We start from the raw sequence: 19294 nt of genomic DNA, 5'->3' as shown, positions 1-19294 counted from the left end.
TAAGAGTCTGTCAAGTTTTTTACGAGTTGGTCATAATTTCTATGGGCTTGCTCTAGATTTCTACATATTGATCTCTTGATTTCTTCGGATTGGTCTTGATTTTTAGAAATTGGCTTTGATTTCTTCAGTTGGTCTTGAATTTTCGAAATTCGTTAGGATTTCTCGGGTCTGGTCATAACTCGTATGCATTAATCTTTATTCTTAGATGTTGCTCTTAATTTCTGTGGATTGATCTGGATTATAATGGTTAACTTCGATTCCTAGAGTTTGAACTGGGCCTTTACAGTTTGCTTTGGATTTTTTATGCACTGGTCCTGATTTTTAAGAATGATTCTGGATTTCAAAATGTTGGTCTTGATTTTACGGTTTGGTCTTGTTGTCTTGATTTCTACAGTTTGGTGTTGATTTCTATTATTTGATCTTGATTTATTGGATTCTAAGGATCGTCCTGGATTTCTAAATGTTGAGTAGAGCATGACAATCTTACCAAGAAAAATAAATAGAGCTAATAAAACTGAAAACAGAAACAGTACCGACGCTCAGTTTAGTTCCATTGGACCAAACCTCTTATCCCATTTGAATGTCGAGATTGTTACGGTTCCAATAGTTTATTTCTTATGACTCAACCTTTAACAGACCCCCCCCCCACCAAAAAAAAACCTAAGTATTCTGATTCATCAGCTCATTCTAACCATCTAGTTATTCACTACCTCTCATGAATAAAACTTGCATTGATGCCACAACTACGAAAACTTCCAGGAGGAGGTCTAAAACCATTAACCTTTACCTAGAGGGGAATGAAGCCACAGATGATTTCACAGGCATACTATTTGATTTAGGAACACCACTCTATCAGCCAACGGCTGGAGAGTAGAATAGGTAAAAACACATATAATTGCGAACATGCTTCCACACCTTAATCATCATTTTGGAATAATAGCCAAAATCTTTTTTTATGCAGCGAAATTCATGTGTACTAGGCCGTATCCAGGGCGAGAGGGGTAGGTTTTTACCCCCCTCCCAAATAAAACTGTCTGTTTCGTAAAAACGTGAAAAAGTACATAAAGTATTTATGTGTTTTTAAGTAGTTTTTTGTTTCCTCCTTCCATATCCCCATCCCCCCAAAAAAATCCTGGATACATCCTTGCATGTTGAATTCCTTATAAAGTTACATACGTCTGGAGAGTAAAGAAAAGATGAAGCAGAGAGCTTGACGGCATAGTTTTAGATCCTAAATTTTGACTGACTAACTACATTTTGATTTGTTCTTGGGACTCCCGCCACAAGTTATTGCCCCAGGCACGCCAGCCCTCTTCAAACCTGAAGCCAACCTCTTGCAACTCCTTGGGAGGTTGAGTCTCCTTGTAAAAATCTTGAAATGATCTTACATGATCCACAGAGTTTGCTTAAGATTTGAAAAAAAAGGAAAATATTCGGGCTAATGTTTGAGAATATCTTATCCAGCAATTTTATCTTTATTTCTAACCTGAAAAAGCCGTTCAGACGTTAAATTTATAACTGAATTAAGAGTGGACATGAGAGCGCTTAAAAGGGCATGTTGTCATTATCCCTTTGCTAAAAAAAGCTTTTTTTGTTTCTCAGTGTACAATTAAGATTGCCTTGTCTAAATTTCAGCTTGTTAGTTTCTTGAAATAAAGTAAAAGACAAAAAAAAAAAAAGGTTTGATTTTATTACAAAAACAGATATCTTGAAAATACTGAATTCAACATTGCCCATAGTTTTAAGTGTCAATCTTATGCAGTATTTGGTGATATCGTTTAGAGCATCGAAAAAAAAGCATAAAAAGACCACGATTCGAAAACTATAAACGATAACAAAAATCCACTTAAACGTTGATGTTAGCACACACAATTATATCAGGAAACTTTTCCAGCCTATTATTTTATTTTAAATCCAAACTCTTTAGTTTCCTATGAAAAAAAAGAAACTAAACTTAAGAAAATCATTCCAAAGACAGTATACGAGGGAAAATTTTGGGTATATGCTCAAATCCAAACACAAAAATTTCAATTACAATCACATTTATTGGTTTTTAAGCAAAACGAAAAGAGAAGGTTTATTTTTTTTAAATAAGTAACAGCTCAAAGAACATAACCACCTTTTGTGGTTAGATGAAAGCGTCCATAAAACCTTCCATAAAATTATGAAAATTCCATACTATACCTCTGTGTGATAAAGATACATTTCACGTTTATCCCAACTAATGTACAAATCAACCAGTTTTTTCATCCTGAATTATTTGGTAAATACTAGGTAGTTCTATACAAGTTTTTTTTTTCCGATGACAACATGTAGTTCTGTTCATAAGACAATGAAGACAAACAAGCATATGAACTCATGCATTTATAGAATATAACATTGTTTCTTTTATATAAAAGTCAGAACCAATTCCAGCACAACTCTTACTTCAACCGAGATTTCCAAAAACTGCTCTGGGGACTTCCTTTGTTTCGATGGGTACATCTAGAAATAAAATAATAAATAAAAAGAATGACCAAATTCCACAACAAAAAAATAAACAAATAAGGACTTTAGGTAATAAAAGGATCAAAAACTGGTAACTTGATGAGATCAATTAAAAACGATCTTTAGTGCACACCTTCAAAGCTTTAGAACAGAGATATCATCAAGAGTTTTCCTGGTTTTCATTGGGGGAGGGGGTCAAGGGGAAACATAAAAAGTGAATTTTAGGCCTAAAATAATTTTTTTGGGAGGGGGTTAAATTTGGACGAATTTTAGTTGGGGAGCCTCCAGCAGAGGGAGGTGGATACCACAACTATGAGGTTTTTGCTTGCTAAATTTCTGAGCTGCCTTCATCTTTTAAAAGAACACAGAAAAGGATGTGAGTCTAAATGGAGACTGAAATAACGAAGGTAAAAAAAAAAAAAAAAATAATAACACTGAGCATATCCAAAATATATACAAATATCTTTTTTTATTCCTGGGATACATAGAAAAGAAACATGTATGGGTATCTCAAACGCCTAGTGATTTATCGCATCAGAGTGAATAGTCTAATCTTGAAATAAACTATTGATAGCCATTGTATATTCACAAAATATTTATCATATTTTCGACAGGGGATGGCCGACAAAACCATCAGGACTGTTTCTATTCGACAACTACAGTAGGAATGAAATACTGTATTTAAGAAGATGGTAAAGTGCAATTAAAAGTAAAAAAAGAATACTGTCAGCCATCTAGAGTCATTTTTCAGTATTAAATCGGTTATTACAAAACTAGGCAGCTTCCATTTTCTTTCCATTTCTTCGTTTTTCCACTGACTATGAGTTTTTCTGGGTTATTTTCCGTATTTTATAAGAGAATCATCTTTCTTTGTAGTTGTCTGGGTCAATTCCAAACCTTTCAATGGTGACGAACCAAATAGAAATTGAGCATTCCTTTATAACCGGAATTGGATTATATCGATGTAGCACCTTATGACTGTTTAACCTCAAAATTTCACTGCATGTGACACAATACAAGGAAAAATTGTGTTTTTACAATCAAATTTTGTTGTGGCAAAAGACTCTCAAGCTAAAGCTTTCAGTTCTTTATTACAGTCATTTATTACAACAAAAATGCAGTAAGTCATTTCAGAAAGCACAAATGAATGAAATACTAAATCGCAAAAGCGAAGCCCTTAAATTTGGCGCAACAAAAAAAAAGAAGAAGAAAAGATGCACAAACTAAAAAGATATTACCGTAATTTCCTGTATCCCTATTTAATTCGCCTGTCGGAGCGTTTTAACGTTGCCCCACACTGACTTAATTAGCTTCACTATTAAAAAAAAAAAAAAAAAAAATCCAGTAAATCAAAGACTTGCCGGAAAGAAAAAAAAAGAAGAAGGAAACAAGAAACATAAATCGGTTATTACAAGTATACTAAATACTAAAATATAGGAAAAAATCGAGTTGATATAAACAAGGGCTATTAATAAGGTCTAATATGTGGATATTAATCCGCTACAGGATAAAATTTGAATTTCGTTTGTGACATCTGCCAATGAAAAAATAACAAAAATACCAACAGGGATGAAATCAGATTTAAGAGATTAAGAGTTAATCCCTAGGGACTTATCCCTTTAAAGGGATTGAATAAAAGATACAAGAATTGCATTCCAACCTAACGAATTTGTCATCTTCGTGCCTTTATTAACACGTAAAATAAGTTTAATAATTGGTTGTTTTTTTAAACAGTATGAATGGAAAGGATCTAAGAATGTGCGCAAAAATAGCTAGCTTTCTTCCATTAGGGAAAAGAACGGAAAAGGGAAAGAAAGAATAGTGAAGGTCTTTACCCGCGTCCACAACGCGGAAAAACCAGAGAAGATGCTACACATCTCTTGGCTATTTGCAAAGAACTGAAGGAGTTGAGGGTTGAGTTCTTTGGTATATACAATAAGGGGGAGAGTACACAGGTGGGACAGTTTATTCAAATAGCCAAGGGATATAGGGAATTTCTTTTGCAGGGTGTGTGCATATGTTTGTGAAGCGTTATTTTTCTTATGGTATGTGATGTAAAGTGACGTGACATTATTTTTGCTATGGTGTTTAGAGTTACTTAGTGTTTGTTATTTACTTTACGTAGCCAAGGCCTACATGACTTCTAGGCCAAAGCCTATCTACCTATGACAACACTAAAAATTTCAAAGTTTGAATCGATACTTGTCCACCTTGAAAATTTTCTGCTTAGTATTTTTATATAAAAGGAAGACCTTGGTTTACGTAAGGATTCTTGCTAGCTTGATTCACTTTTTAGGCTGTTCCAAGGACGCGAAATCTCCATTTACGTTTCAGGAGGGTGAGTCACTAACTCCTCGTTTCACCCAAGAGACCTTGTAATATTAAAAATTAAATTATCCGATTTTAAGCAATCTCTACATGTCGTGCCGTCATCCAAAATATTTAACGTTTCTTTATTGTACTTGACATCCACAAGAATGTCTCAACTTTACTACTATAATTTCACAGACACGTGGATTCAAATAATATACGGTATTATCTGATACCACATCTACAAGCCTTGACTGAAAGCCTTAACAGAATTTACCTTTCTCTTCTTCTTCTTCTTCGTCCGAGATTTCTTCATCAATATTAATCTCATCAGGGTTGGCTACCCGAGCTGCTTCAGATACCTCGATGTCTCGAGCTGCTGTTTCGCCACGAACGAACATTATTCCCCCTCGACCTGCTAATAAAAATCATGAATTAATTTAAACCTAATTAAAAAAAAATCGACTGTCAGTCTGGGATATACGCGGGAACTGAGGAGGCTCGGGGCTCTGCAACCTTAGAAACCCTGAATTTTTCCAAATTTCTAGACTTCTTATTAAAAATATAAAAAAGATTGGCTTTTTAAGTTCTTCACCATTTCGTTGGGCGTTGGCTGACTAATCATGTGAAAAATTACAATTAAAAAAGAAGGACAGTTAAGCGTTTCACAGCTGCATAAACACTGCGAATAAAAATTATCTTATCTGGGTTATAAATCAGTTATTATCAATCTTGACAGCCAGACACACAAACTCCACACAAATAAGCTTAATAATAGAAATTCTCACCCTTTCTAAACAGATTGTCAATACTAATGGTACAACATCTCTTGATCAGTTCATACTCCCTCTCCCCCCTATCAGTTCGCTACTGACACTGAGCTCCTTGAGCTTTTAAGCATTCTACGATTTACTACCTATTTCTTACTTAATGGAATAATGAAATACTCATTCTACAAGGCATGTCAGTATCATATATCGCTCAGGGGTGACACTTTTAGTCCTCCATCCCACATACATTTTGCTCCTACCCTCTTCTACAATTCCGTTCATGTTTTTCATAATAATCAATCCACCTCAATATCTTTAATATTAATATTAATCTTTAATATTATAGCATAAATGTTTTCATAGATGTTGACAGTAATAGACCCCTTTTGATTGTTTCTTTATTTATACGTATTTGATATTTAGTGTATATACCAAAAATGGTTTGGTGAAGTTTTTCTGAATACGGCCCGTGATTACTGGTCCCAGGCAAGAGGACAATGAACAGACCCCAACTTTTAAGTAGTCAGAAAAAGGTTAGCTTTTTCTTTACTGCTAAACAAGGGACAAGCCTAAGACGCTTGGAAAAGTAAGGAAACTAACAAGAAATAAATCCTATTGATAGTGCAATAGTTAGCCTAAAGATTTACTGGTGTAAGAAAAAAAATACAATTTTTAGGAGAATTTCTTTGATGTTTAGCCAACAAGAGCGAATTGATTTTATATAAGCAATATAATAAGCAATAATTAAGTTATTTACGGTAAAGTCAACTAAAAAAAATATCTGACCTCCAGCAGCAGCCTGGGTGACAGCAGCTCTTTCCAGTGCAGCAGCTTCTGCAGCACGAGCCTCAAGCATTCTCATTCCGTCACTTGCACCTGGTGCTAAATCAGAAACAGTTCCAGACACTGAGGCTGCTTGTGCCAACATTTGAGCAGACATCATATTTACCTACAATTGTAAATGCCACAATCAAATATTTTGGGCAATCATAGGTTCTTGTACAATCATATCACCAAAGAGGTTAGTAAAACACATTTACAATTTTTTTTCTTCTCTGCTTGAAAGAATGTGAAAAAAACGAACAAAATATACTTCACCAGAAAACAACAACTGAAAAACCAACAAAAATTCCCTTTAAAATGTTTATTAACTATTTAATAAACTATCGCCAATAAAAAGTTTATTGGCGATAGAATTTTTATTAATTAAAAAAAAAAAAAAAAAATCCCTGACCCTAATTGAATCCAACAAAACTGGGGATTACTCAGGTAAGCTAAGTGTCTTTCTGACAGAACACAAAACTGTCTCATCAATAAGGAGGAAATCTTCAAATTGATTTGTATATTTACTACTACTACTACTACTAACTCATTGCAGCACCAAACCGCCTGAGGCCAACATAGCTACATACGCTCCTACTTCATCCAATCCTATCCAAAGCCTCCCTCTTTACAACCTCCCAAGAAATCCCATTTCCCTTACATCTTTCCTTACGATATCCTACCACCTCATTCTGGGACGATCCACTTGTGGTTTGACCCTAGACGGTTGGCCGACAAGGACAATCTTTGGCAATCTGTCATCCTTCATCCGCAGAAAGTGTCCTATCCGTCTCATATTTTCTCATTATGGCCCTAGAAAGCAGAATTAAACCACATTTTTCGCAAAGCTTACTATTTAAAATACGGTCAGTCAGTCAGATACCCAAAACAATTCGTAGGCAATTTCTCTATCTAGCAACTCCTCTTCGTTTTTCGAAGCACTCATTTTTCAACTTACCTTCCTATTCTTTCAAACCTTTTCAAGTGTGAACAACACCTTGGACCTTGGCTATTCTACTTTTAACATCTTCATTGCACAAAGCGTCTGGATATATCGTTCCTGAAAATTCTACAGACTGCAAATACTGAATTATTTGCAGAACATACAGGCTTATTAATGCTTCTCTTGTTTAAGTAATAAAAAGAGAAGAAACAAGAGCTAAGAGCTCATATGGCACTTGTGACGAGGTCGGAAGAGCGAAGAGTTCATATAATATGAGCTCTAGCAAAACTGTAAGAATCAATAGATTCTTAAATTATTTAAGAATCAAAGGTAAATCAGAGGCTTAATGCCGGTCGGGATTTAAAATAAGAGCTCTGAATCAAGAGGTCATTCTAAATATTAAAATTCATTAAGATCTGATTACACACTCGTAAGTTAAAAATACCTCAACTTTTCTAATTTTTCCTCTCCCTTCAGCCCCCCAGATGGTCGAATTGGGGAAAACGACTTTATCAAGTCAATTTGTGCAGCTCCCTGACACACCTACCAATTTTCATCGTCCTAGCACGTCCAGAAGTACCAAACTCGCCAAAGCACTGAACCCCATCACCTAACTCCACCAAAGAGAGCGGATCCAGTCCAGCTACGTCAATCACGTATCTACGACATTTATAAGCTTTTTCCAAGATTTCCGATTTCCCCCTCCAGTTCCCCCCAATGTCAAAAGATCTGGTCGGGATTTGAAATAAGAGCTATGAGACATGAATTCCTTCTAAATATCAATTTTCATTAAGATCCGGTCACCCGTTCTAAAGTTAAAAATACCTCAATTTTTCTGATTTTTCCAAATTAACAGCCCCCAACTCCCTCAAAGAGAACGGATCCGTACCGATTATGTCAATCTCGTATCTATAACTTTTGTTTATTCTTCCCATCAAGTTTCATCCCGATCTCTCCACTCCAAGGGTTTTCCAAGATTTCCGGTTTCCAAGATTTCTGTTTCCCCCCTCCAGCCCTCTATGTCCCCAGATCCGATTCGAATTGAAAATGGAGCATCTGAGACACAAGATTCTTCTATACATCAAATTCCATTAAGATCCGATCACCCATTCGTAAGACCCCTCAACTTTCACGTTTTCCAAGAATTCTGGTTTCCCCCTCCAACTCCCTTCAATGTCACCGAATCTAGTCGAGATTTAAAATGAGAGTTCTAAATCACAAGATCCTTCTAGATATCAAATTTCATTAAGATCTGATCACTCGTTCGTAAGTTACAAATACCTCATTTTTTTCTAATTTTTCCGAATTGCCCCCCCCCCCCCCGAACTCCACGAAAGAGAGCGGATCCGGTCCGGTTATGTCAGTCACCTATCTTGGACTTGTGCTTATTCCTTCCACCAAGTTTCATCCTAATCTCTCCACTTTAAGCGTTTTCCAAGATTTCCACCCCCTCTCCCTAATGACACTGGATCCGGTCGGGATTTAGAATAAGAGATCTGAGTTCCGAGATCTTTCTAATCTTGTATCTAGGACTTGTGAATATTTTTCACACCAAGTTTCATCCCAATCCCTCCACTCTAGGCGTTTTCCATGATTTTATACCCCCCCCCCCAAAAAAAAACACCCAATGTCACAGGATCCGGTCGGGATTTAAAATAAGAGCTCTGAGACACGATATCATTTCAAAAATCAAATTTCATTAAGATCCAATCACTCCTTCGTAAGTTAAAAATATGTCATTTTTTCTAATTTTGCAGAATTAAAAAAACTCCCCCAAATAGAGCGGATCCGTTCTGGTTATGTCAATAACGTATCTAGGGCTCGTGCTTATTTTTCCCACCAAGTTTCATCCTGATCCCTCAACTCTAAGCGTTTTCCGAGATTTTAGGTTCCCCCCTCAATTCTCCCAAATGCCACCGGATCAAGTTGGGATTAAAAATAAGAGCTCTGAGACAAAAAAAATCTTCCAAACTTCAAATTTCCTTAAGATCCCACCACTCCTTCGTAAGTTAAAAATACCTCATTTTTTCTAATTTTCAGAATTAAACCCCCCCCCCACCCCCAACTCCCCCAAACAGAGCAGATCCGTTCCGGTTATGTCAATCACGTATCTAGGATTTCTGCATATTTTTCCCACCAAGTTTCATCCCGATCCCTCCATTCTAAGCGTTTTCCAAGATTTTAGGCCCCCAACTCCCCCCAATGTCACCAGATCTGGTCGGGATTTAAAATAAGAACTCTGAGACACGATATATTTCCAAACATCAAATTTCAATAAGATCCCATCACCCGTTCGTAAGTTAAAAATACTTCATTTTTTCTATTTTTTCCAAATTAACCTACCCCCTCCCCCCCCCCAGATGGTCAAATCGCGAAAACGACTATTTCTAATTTAATCCCGTCCGGACCCTGATGCGGCTACCAAATTTCATCGTCCTAGCTTACCTGGAAGTGCCTAAAGTAGCAAAACCGGGACAGACAGACCGACAGAATTTGCGATCGCTATATGCCACTTGGCTAATACAAAGTGTCATAAAAACAAGTTTTCTCAAATTTAAGTAAAGAGCTAAATTAGAACTTACAATAAAGAGAAATAATTCCGAATATGAGGGGCATTACCCACTTCTAAACACCGCGCTCTTTACATTACGGTTTGATTTTTTCCCCAATTATTTAAAAATCCTTTAAATTGCTAAGAGCTGTTGAATTGGAATGGGATGTTTTTTAAATCGCTATAGAAATTCAGCGTAAAAAAAGGGGGGGGGGGTGAGGACAGAAAAAAAATTTTACGCATCGCATATTGTGTCTTTAGGTCTGTCATACATGCTGAATCAAAAATCCTTTAATTTTAGTTTTTTTTAATTTTTTATCTTTTTTTAGTTTTTTTTTTAGTTTTTCTTTTTTTTAGTTTTCTTTTTCTTCTTTATTTTTTATTTTTTCCCTTTTTTTATAGAAGATAGTGTAACGGACAGACAGACAGTACATTTTTATTTATACAGATACTATTTCATTTTTCCTTTAATCTTATTTACCTTCTTATTAGGTGTTTTTTGGCATCTTCAAGAGCATGGAACACGCTTGCAGCTGCGGCATGGGGCTGTCTTTCCTTCTACGCGTTCAAAGGTATGGTGATTGATTGTTTTATAGATTAATTTTAATCTATAAATTGTTAAATATGTATATGTTTTTTTGTTATTATTATTTTTTTTTTACCGTGTCTTTGGAGTCTCGCATCCCCTGCTTTGAATTATAAGTTTTGTCATATTTAAGTAAGCTCCCTCTCCTTCCGTTTTTTTTTTCGTTTTTATGTTTCTGTTTCTTTTTATGTGAAAATGTTTTAAATAGAGTACGTTTAAATGCTTCATAGTTTAGTGTTTTAATTATCTAATGTAAAAGTGTTGTAATGTCTAAAAGTTTTGTTCCATGATCCTCGTCCTTTACATGTAGCCTTTGTAGGGGTTTGGAATGGTATTTATTAAATTATTTTTGTTATTTTTTGGTTCAGATATATTTACGTAAATGTATATTTGTTTATCAGTGTCTGTTTTGTATCCTTGGAAAGGGCTGTCGCTGTAACTGCTTCACTTATTACTTTTTTTCTAATTTCTGACTATGACAGTTGTTATTTTCCTCTAGACCGATTTATACACAGCATTCGAAAATCCACACATGAAGACAAAGGAGATGGGGAGGGGGGTACCACTGAGATTGATGCCAAGGCTCCCGTTAAAACAGAAAAGTAACCTAGAACTGTTCATTCCCCCCAGGGTTTGTCCTGTGCACTATTCCACGGAATTTCGCCGTACAATTTATAGTAGTCTTCAGTTAAAACCGAGAATCCCGCAAAAACAAAAAAAATTTAAAAGGGAGATAAGAAAAATAAAAGAAAAAAAAAAAAAAAGAAATCCAAAAGTAGCAATTCAAAAATTCTCATACACAAGATTTAAAAATCTTTCAGTCTTTAAGCTTTGTAAAAGACATTATAAGATTAGATTTATGCAAAACAAATTGACCGCATTTGGCAAAAGCAATAACTGTATTTTAAATAAAGTTATATTTTATAATATATTTTATGCACTATATGTTTCTACATTGACTTCATATTCTAGATGATTTTTTTTATTATTATTATTAACATATATCAAAGGTAGATTACAATACTCCCACTTGCAGAGTTAAAGCAAAGAAAGAAATGCCAGATTATAAATTACCTGGGTGTTATACATAGCTTGAACGGATCTCTTGATACGCAGCATCTCTCGCATTGTGTCTTCATTTCCATGTTTGATTTCAAATTCTTTCCATGTCTGCCAAAAATCCTCGGTTATCTAGAAAGAAGAAATAATAACTGTATAAACCCATGAGTGACCGGGGGGCAAGGGGATAGAGAGGAGTGGAAGTGAGACGAGAGGAAATGAGAGAAAGGGAAAGAGGGGGGGGGGGAGAGAAAGAGAAACAAATTGAAAATTCATATATATCTTCAGGTTTGTATACCTCAATCTGCATAATCTGAATAAACTATCAGGAACAATTTCCATCCTAGAGTGCTAAACTGTAAAAAAAAGAAAGAAAAAAAAAAAGAGTGCGGTATCGACATGTTAAAGGTTCACTTGAAAAATCTTGATATTATTCGCGTTTGTCGTACCAACTTGAGCAGGCAGGCGTAGTAAGTAGAATTTAGGAAAGCACCCATTAGAAGCTAAAAAGGTAGGGAAAAATATTAAATAATTATTTAATGTTAATTTTTTTTTTTACGAAACATCTTTAGTTCTAAGTACACAGTAATCAGTCAATCTCCATGGCAAAGATTATAAAAGGGTATCTCTAATACTGTCCTATTGTTTTCCAGTCAATCAATTAATCAATTTATTCAACCTATAAATTTTACAACAAAAACACTTCAACATAGACTCCTCCGTAAGGCTCTATGGCCAGGAAAACGAAAGGTGAGAAACAAAAATGAAACAGTTACTGAATAAAATTCCAATATAATGCGTTTCAACCATTCAAAAATCCAACACAACCCCCCTCCCCCCAAAAAAACAAACATATATATATATATATATATATATATATATATATATATATATATATATATATATATATATATATATATATATATATATATATATATATATATATATATATATATATATATATATATATATATATATATATATATATATATATATATATATATATATATATATATATATATATATATATATATATATATATATATATATATATATATATATATATATATATATATATATATATATATATAAACATCAAGACATTAAATAATTACTTAAAATCCTCTTGTAAATAGCAATCGGGTGACAATCTTGAGCTGACTCAGGTAGGTTATTCCTAAACATATGATAGATTAAATAAATAGCAGTGCGGGATTAAAAAACCCGTTATTTTTATTTGTTGCTGTTGGCAAAATTGTTTTTCATATTTTATATATTTCACAATAAACATTTCTAAACAAGCCTAGGGTCACCTGTCTCCCTCTCCCCCTCTCGCTTAATCTCCTTTGCATTAACGTACCCATGAGACCACCAAGTAAAATCATTTTCAAATAACAGAGGATTAAAATCCCAAACTGACGCAATGACTTGTGAAAACATGCCAATAACAAAACACGAAACAGATTATGCATAAATCTCTTCAATGAAGAAATATGATTCAACATATATAGAATATAAACTAATTTCCTATTCCTACCAAGAAAAATAAAGAAAAGAGAAAAAAAAATCATCAAATTAGAACTGAAATACTGAAAAAAAATAAGAAAAAAAAAAAAAAATAAAAACCACAAAACCACAAATATACGGAAAACAAAATGGTTTCAACAAGCGAACGTATGCGTTTTGGATTGTTATAAGCTTGCTCACGCTTTTAAACATGGCCACTATCAGTCCACACGTTCTTTAGCCATATTGGTTTCTTGCACCTTCAGGAATCACTTTTTTTGCTTTCGTAAGATATTCAGTAACGAATATACCTGAATCAACGAGCTGTGATTTCGCTTTGAAAACAGTATGCGCCATATCTTTAGTCGCAAATTTAACGAGAACCGGCGCAACGGGCAACGGTGTCCGGTTATTTGACTTTGCGTTCGATAATCTGAAACGGTTCACGGATTAAATCTGCTCTCTATCAAAATTAACACTAATTGCCTTTGTCGGTTCCGGATCCTGTAAACAAAATAAAACAAAACAAAGACTCAAGTAAACGCTCCTGCTCATAATCATCCAACTTCTCCATAGTACCTACCTGAAGCTCTAATGTCTCAATATAGCTTTTCAGAGTGGAAAACAATTTTTCAATTTTTTTTTAAATTTTTTCCAGCGTGATCAAATCATATGTTTCCAAAACAATCAACTCAGAGTTTATAGCGGCTAGTTGTGCTGAGCCTCTTGCACTTCCGACGGCATCCACTTTTTCGTGAACTTTTTTCTCTATATTTTTAACCATTTTTAACCTATATTTTTGGCCAGCTTTAAGCTCCTATTTTAAAATAAGCTGATTTCAGATTGCAGACCTTTCTGTTGGAGAACGGTGAGCCGACGTTAACCGTCGGATCACCTCCAAGGCCTTTTGCATCTTTCTTTTTCAAAAACTGACGGTAAATATCAGGAGAAGATTCGCACTTGTGGAAAGCATGATTAATACCCTTAACTGTTTTCTCGAAGCTTCCGAATAATTTTCATTATATGACAGAAGATTCGCTTTTAACACTTTTTGAAAGTCATGGGATCCATAGCAAAATACAGTGAATTTTTGGCATAGACTCATTCTGGCTCGTAATGCTAACAATCCGAACTGGCCAAAGGCGATATCCTTTGAACCGTGCTAATGCCAAATTCCCCTTTTAAAAATGTATCATAATGCAAATAAGGATCCAATAAAACGAAAGTTTACTTATCTTTAGCGGACAGGGCCGCACTTTACGGAGGCAGACACCCTTATAAATGTTTGTGATCAGTGTTTGAGGTATAAATTCGCAAATGAGTGATAAGTTCGACTTATAGTACATTTTAATCCAGGGTTCTTTTTTTAGACACCCTCTACTAATAATATTAACAACTCAGTGCAGCACTAAGCCGTCTAAGACCAACACGGCTGTGCACACTCTACCCCACCCTATTATATTCGAAAGGTTACTCTCTACATCCTCCCATAAATTTATATTTTCTTTTTAATCTTTACTCTTATCCTTCGCGGACTACCTGCTTTTCGTTTGACCCCAGACGGAAAGCCAAGAAGCACAATTTTTGGTAGTGCACCATTCATCCTCCGTAAAACATTACAGAGCAGCCTTGACCTTTCTTTTATCATAGCCCTAGACAAGGTCAAGGGGGATTAAGGAGTTTTTAACCCCCCCCCTCCCCAAATGTTTCTCTAACTTGTAAAATCGTGACAAAAATGAAAATAAACGAATTTTGGATGTGTTTTCTAAAGTTTTTTGTAGCCCCCTTCCTCCGAAAAAAATCCTGGATACAGCCCTGGCCCTAGATATATTATCGTTTTTCGTCTAATATTATTGTCTCATTTTACTTGCATTTTCAAAGGAGAAAATTGCTAAGACAGTAAAATCTGGCAGGACATGTTATCGGATCTCCAACCAAACTTATCAAACCAAACTTAGTTTCGAATAAGGTCTGATTTCCTAGTTATGGTGTTTGGGAATCTGAGCCCTTGAAAAGAACACCCTGTTTTTTCAAGTCAGTTTTGTATATTCAGAAAAGTGCTAGCTTTTAGAATTCCACATATATAGGGGAATATTAGACATTTTATATGAGCTGCTTTTATAGATATCGGAAAAAAATAATATGCCAAGCTATGAAAAAAGAAGAAAAAGAAGAAAAAAACAATAGCTCATACCAGTTCTCACCCCAGACGTGTATTTATCACATGACTGATGTTTATTATCCTCTTCTCAGTGGCCATGTTTCCTCATTTAATTTTCAACCCAAAAGATGGCTATAAGCGTTGCACTTTCTTTCATTATAAAAAGTGCTGGAATTACGCAATGCATGTCAGCACTTAGCTAGAATAGAGTTAATTAGAGAAGAAACTACTTACCCTGGGATCACAGATTTGACTACAATGAAGATAGATGGCTCTCGCACGGTCAATCTCTCCAAGCTTTCTTTCCATGTCAGCGAAACGAATGCACATCTCTCTTGATTGTGTCTCATTTAATTGTTCAATGGCCTTTTCATAGATTGGTCTCGTCTTAGTAACACCATACATATCAGCGGCTTTTTTAATATAAATATTGTACATCTAAAAATACATAAGCCACGTTAACTACTATAGGAAAAATTATGAGCGGGGTACGGTATTACTTGTGCAAAATGGAAAGGTTCCTTGAAGTCTGCAATTCATCTTAGGAGCTCCACAAGGTCAAACAGGGTGAGAAACACCAATGTGATATATCATCGCACCGAAAACCAAAAGGCTTATGTCACCTTTTTATTGACGGCTCAGGGAGACAACACAGCTGTTTCCTATTCCGGAAACAGCTGTTCTCAAAGATCATAATTAGTTCTATAAAATAGAGTCCGTAACTGAATACTGTGAATTTAATTTTACTAGAAGTACCTGAGCTTACATTGTAGTACTCACGTTAATATATGGCATGTAACATTAATTAGGGATCTTCCACGCGCAGTTTTTTAAGCTGCGACGAATTGTTTAAAGAAAAAACCCTAGATTCTGTTAAAAAGATATCACCAAGACAACAAATCTTATATACAATAACATGAATATGTTCTTGTATATAATGTGTATGTTTATGTCGTTACATGCGACATGAACATGTCGAACGAAATCCTTTACAAATCGACCTTTTTTTTTATAGACTTTTAAATTCACCTGTTGCACCATTTATATTCATAGCCAATACAGAAGTCCAAAAATTACTTTTTTTTTCCTACTGACAAATGAAGATTTCATTATATATGAGATGTGCATTCATACGAAGACCGCATTATCACGTTATCTTTAAGCTAGACCTGCTAGATATTCGCTTTGTCTAATCAGCCGGCCCATCTTCCCTATCCCCTCTTATGAACGTTCTAAGAACAAAACAAATAAAATAAAAAAACAAAATTAAAAACAAAACAAAAAAAACATTTGCACTCTTAGATTGTTAGAAGTATTCCCTGAAGCTAAAATTGAGGCTATTTAACAGCAACGTCCTTTCTGCACTTCTCTACAGCAGTGAGTGCTGGAAGTTGAATCAGCAACAAGAAAGACGGATCCTAGCCTTCGAAAACAATTGCCTTCGGAGGATCCTGAACATCGACTGGAGGGATCACGTCACAAACCAGATAGTCCACTCTATCTCAGGCCAGCCCAGGGTCACAGACGTCATCCGACAACGTAGATGGCGATACCTTGGGCACGTGATCCGTATGAAGGAAGACAGGATCCCTAGGCAGATCCTAGAGTGGCATCCCCAGGGAACTCTCAGGAGAGGTCGACCCAAGAACATGCTGCGTCGCACCTACCAACGGTATTTGTCGAACATCCACACGACGATCCAGCCCCAGTGGAAATATGTTTGGGCAGCGGCGCATATGCGGGATGACTGGCGGCTCTTCGTGGATGCCCTGGGTGCCTCTGGCGGCACAGGAGGATCTAAGGTCTAAGGTAAGGTACTCTTAGATTGACCATAAAGATGTTTGCTATCAGACAAAAAGAAAAAAACAAACTTCTTGAAAAGCTTTCTTTTGAAATAAATTAACAATCACAACAAGAAAATAAACAAATTATATAATACAAAGATTTAGTATAAACCGGGGATGAAGGCACAGGTACAATTCCTCCTTCAAACCGCAGCTTACTATAATTATAGGTGCACTATCTTTGCTCATAGCTCAAGAGTATGAAGGTTTTAGCCAAGCTTTGAGGCACGTCTAAGAGCCCCCTGGAAGCGATTTGTTGCCAAGATTTGAAAAAAGTCTAAGAGCTCTTAGAACCGATTTATTGCCAAGATATGAGGCACGTTCAAGAGCCCCCCTAGAACCGATTTATTACCAATATTTTAGGCACGTCTAAGAGCCCCCTAGAACTGATATATTGCCAAGATTTGAGGAACGTCTAAGAGCCCCCCCCCTAGGACCGATTTATTACCAAAATTTATTACCAAGGCTCCTAGAACCGAGATTTATTAAGAGCTCCTAGAACCGAATTATTGCCAAGATTTTAACAACCCTCTAGAACCGAAATGTAAAATATTACAAATGAATGTACAATCTTCAGCTATTTAATAGACACCTTGTCTATAATTTTAACTCAAAGAAAATTGTTCACCCTAACTCCCTCCTGCCAACTCAGAATCCTGGTAGGCCTATGGGTCCACAATATCTTTCCATAAATATTAGGATTTAACAATGTGGGCATTTGTAATAAATGTGGATCGATACAGACATTTGTTTAATGCTATTTACTTTTTATAGGTTAAAAACCCAATATTCCTCATTGCGGATACTTGAAAGTACAACTTATTCAAATCCGATCTTGTCCAAAATTTAATATATCCTAGGTCCAAAAACAGTCTATATTTATCCAAAATCTTGATAAATTTTGGGATCCCAAAATCCTATGTCCTGATGAATATTTACTTCATTAATACGCCTATTCTTTTATGCAAGTGTCAATGGATGCAACAAAGACGATTAGTCCAATACGGGGAAACCGTATACGGGGAAGAAACGGGGAAGAAAACCATTACGGGGAAGAAAATTTTGTTTTCAACCAAAGACCATTGAACACAGGCTCTTTTCTAAATAGACAGAAAGAAAGTGAGACTGGTAATATGGCACGAAAGTGAGTGTGACACACTCTTAGAACTACCGATTTGCTGGATTCACCTGCGATGGCAAAAACAGAGAAACATCTATGACACAAGAGGCATATATAATACAAAAGAGAAAACGTGTTTTCATGAAGGAAAAATTACTTAGTCAAAACTTTTCATAATAAAAACGTTTTTGGAGCCTCGAATTAAGTTTGTTTTAGCCAACTATGAGCTTTATTGTGGATATGGTTGCTTGACAGAGGTCTAGCTACTTTTTGCTTGGAATTAGGTAAGGTATTTATTCATTATAAGCAAGTTGAGAAATCACTGAATTGGCCCCATCCAAAATGGCATAATCTAATAGTGTGACACAATTTGTGTTGGCTTGCATGACACGTGTCATAGTACCCGACAAATGACCTATGCCACTTATTATATTTGTATCTGAATGGTTCTATTATCTAATAGTTGGTGTTATCATAAAAAAATGATGGTATCAAATAAACTGTAAAGTTGATTCGTGAACAGTCTCAATAATGATAATTTCATGATTGATAGAAAAAAAACATGTCTGATTTTTGTTCTCTTTTTCCTCCTGTTCTCTTCCTCTTCTCTTCTCTTTTTCGTAGCTAAAGACTGATTTTAGCAGCTTTATTTCTTTTGACGTCAATGAGTAAAAAAAAAGAGGTTCAGAAAAGGAAGGAGGCTCTTTAGTGATAATAACATGAAAATACCACTGTGCTGGTCCTGGAACAGGACGAATCTCTTCAGAGAACTTCTGAGGCTCGTGCCATACCATTTAAGACTCTGCACTGATATGTCCAGAAGCAGAAGCCTTTTGTTGAGCTTGCAATTAATACAATTAGTATGAAGATTTTTAGGAGGAGTATCTTTGAGCCAAGTGAAGAAAAAAATTTTTGAGAATAGTTTTGACAAACATTTACGGATCATTACGTTCTTAACAAGAATCAGTTTATGGAATCAGACATGATTTACGATTGCGAAGAAATATAAAGCCTATACTCCATCACAAGTAATTACATAAAAGGGTGTCAAATAACTGGGTTAAGTAGCATCAGGAGAGCATGGAATTCTCGTCACTCTGGCAGGCTGTGTGGGTGCTTTGGAAACATCTTTGCC

At 35.5% G+C, this 19294-nt stretch overlaps 1 protein-coding gene across 2 annotated transcripts in view; it reads right to left on the bottom strand.

Moving 5' to 3' along the window:
* Positions 1 to 2351: 2351 nt before the first annotated feature.
* Positions 2352 to 19294, bottom strand: part of LOC136031322 (pre-mRNA-splicing factor syf1 homolog) — a 110238-nt gene continuing 93295 nt past the window's right edge. Inside the window, exons 13-17 of one of the 2 annotated variants that reach the window (XM_065710799.1) lie at positions 15430 to 15633; positions 11544 to 11660; positions 6354 to 6516; positions 5075 to 5215; positions 2352 to 2484 (exon numbers count right to left, since the gene is read on the bottom strand). In XM_065710799.1, coding sequence (XP_065566871.1) covers positions 2429 to 2484; positions 5075 to 5215; positions 6354 to 6516; positions 11544 to 11660; positions 15430 to 15633 — 681 coding nt within the window. In that variant the 3' untranslated portion in view covers positions 2352 to 2428. The remainder of the gene's footprint in view (positions 2485 to 5074; positions 5216 to 6353; positions 6517 to 11543; positions 11661 to 15429; positions 15634 to 19294) is intronic. The other variant, XM_065710800.1, reaches the window with a different exon arrangement.

This window comes from Artemia franciscana, chromosome 9 (genome assembly GCF_032884065.1).
Source record: "Artemia franciscana chromosome 9, ASM3288406v1, whole genome shotgun sequence".
In the NCBI taxonomy this organism is placed as follows: Eukaryota; Metazoa; Arthropoda; class Branchiopoda; order Anostraca; family Artemiidae; genus Artemia; species Artemia franciscana.
Note: the sequence above shows the minus strand (reverse complement) of the source record. Positions and strands in the feature narration are given on the sequence as shown.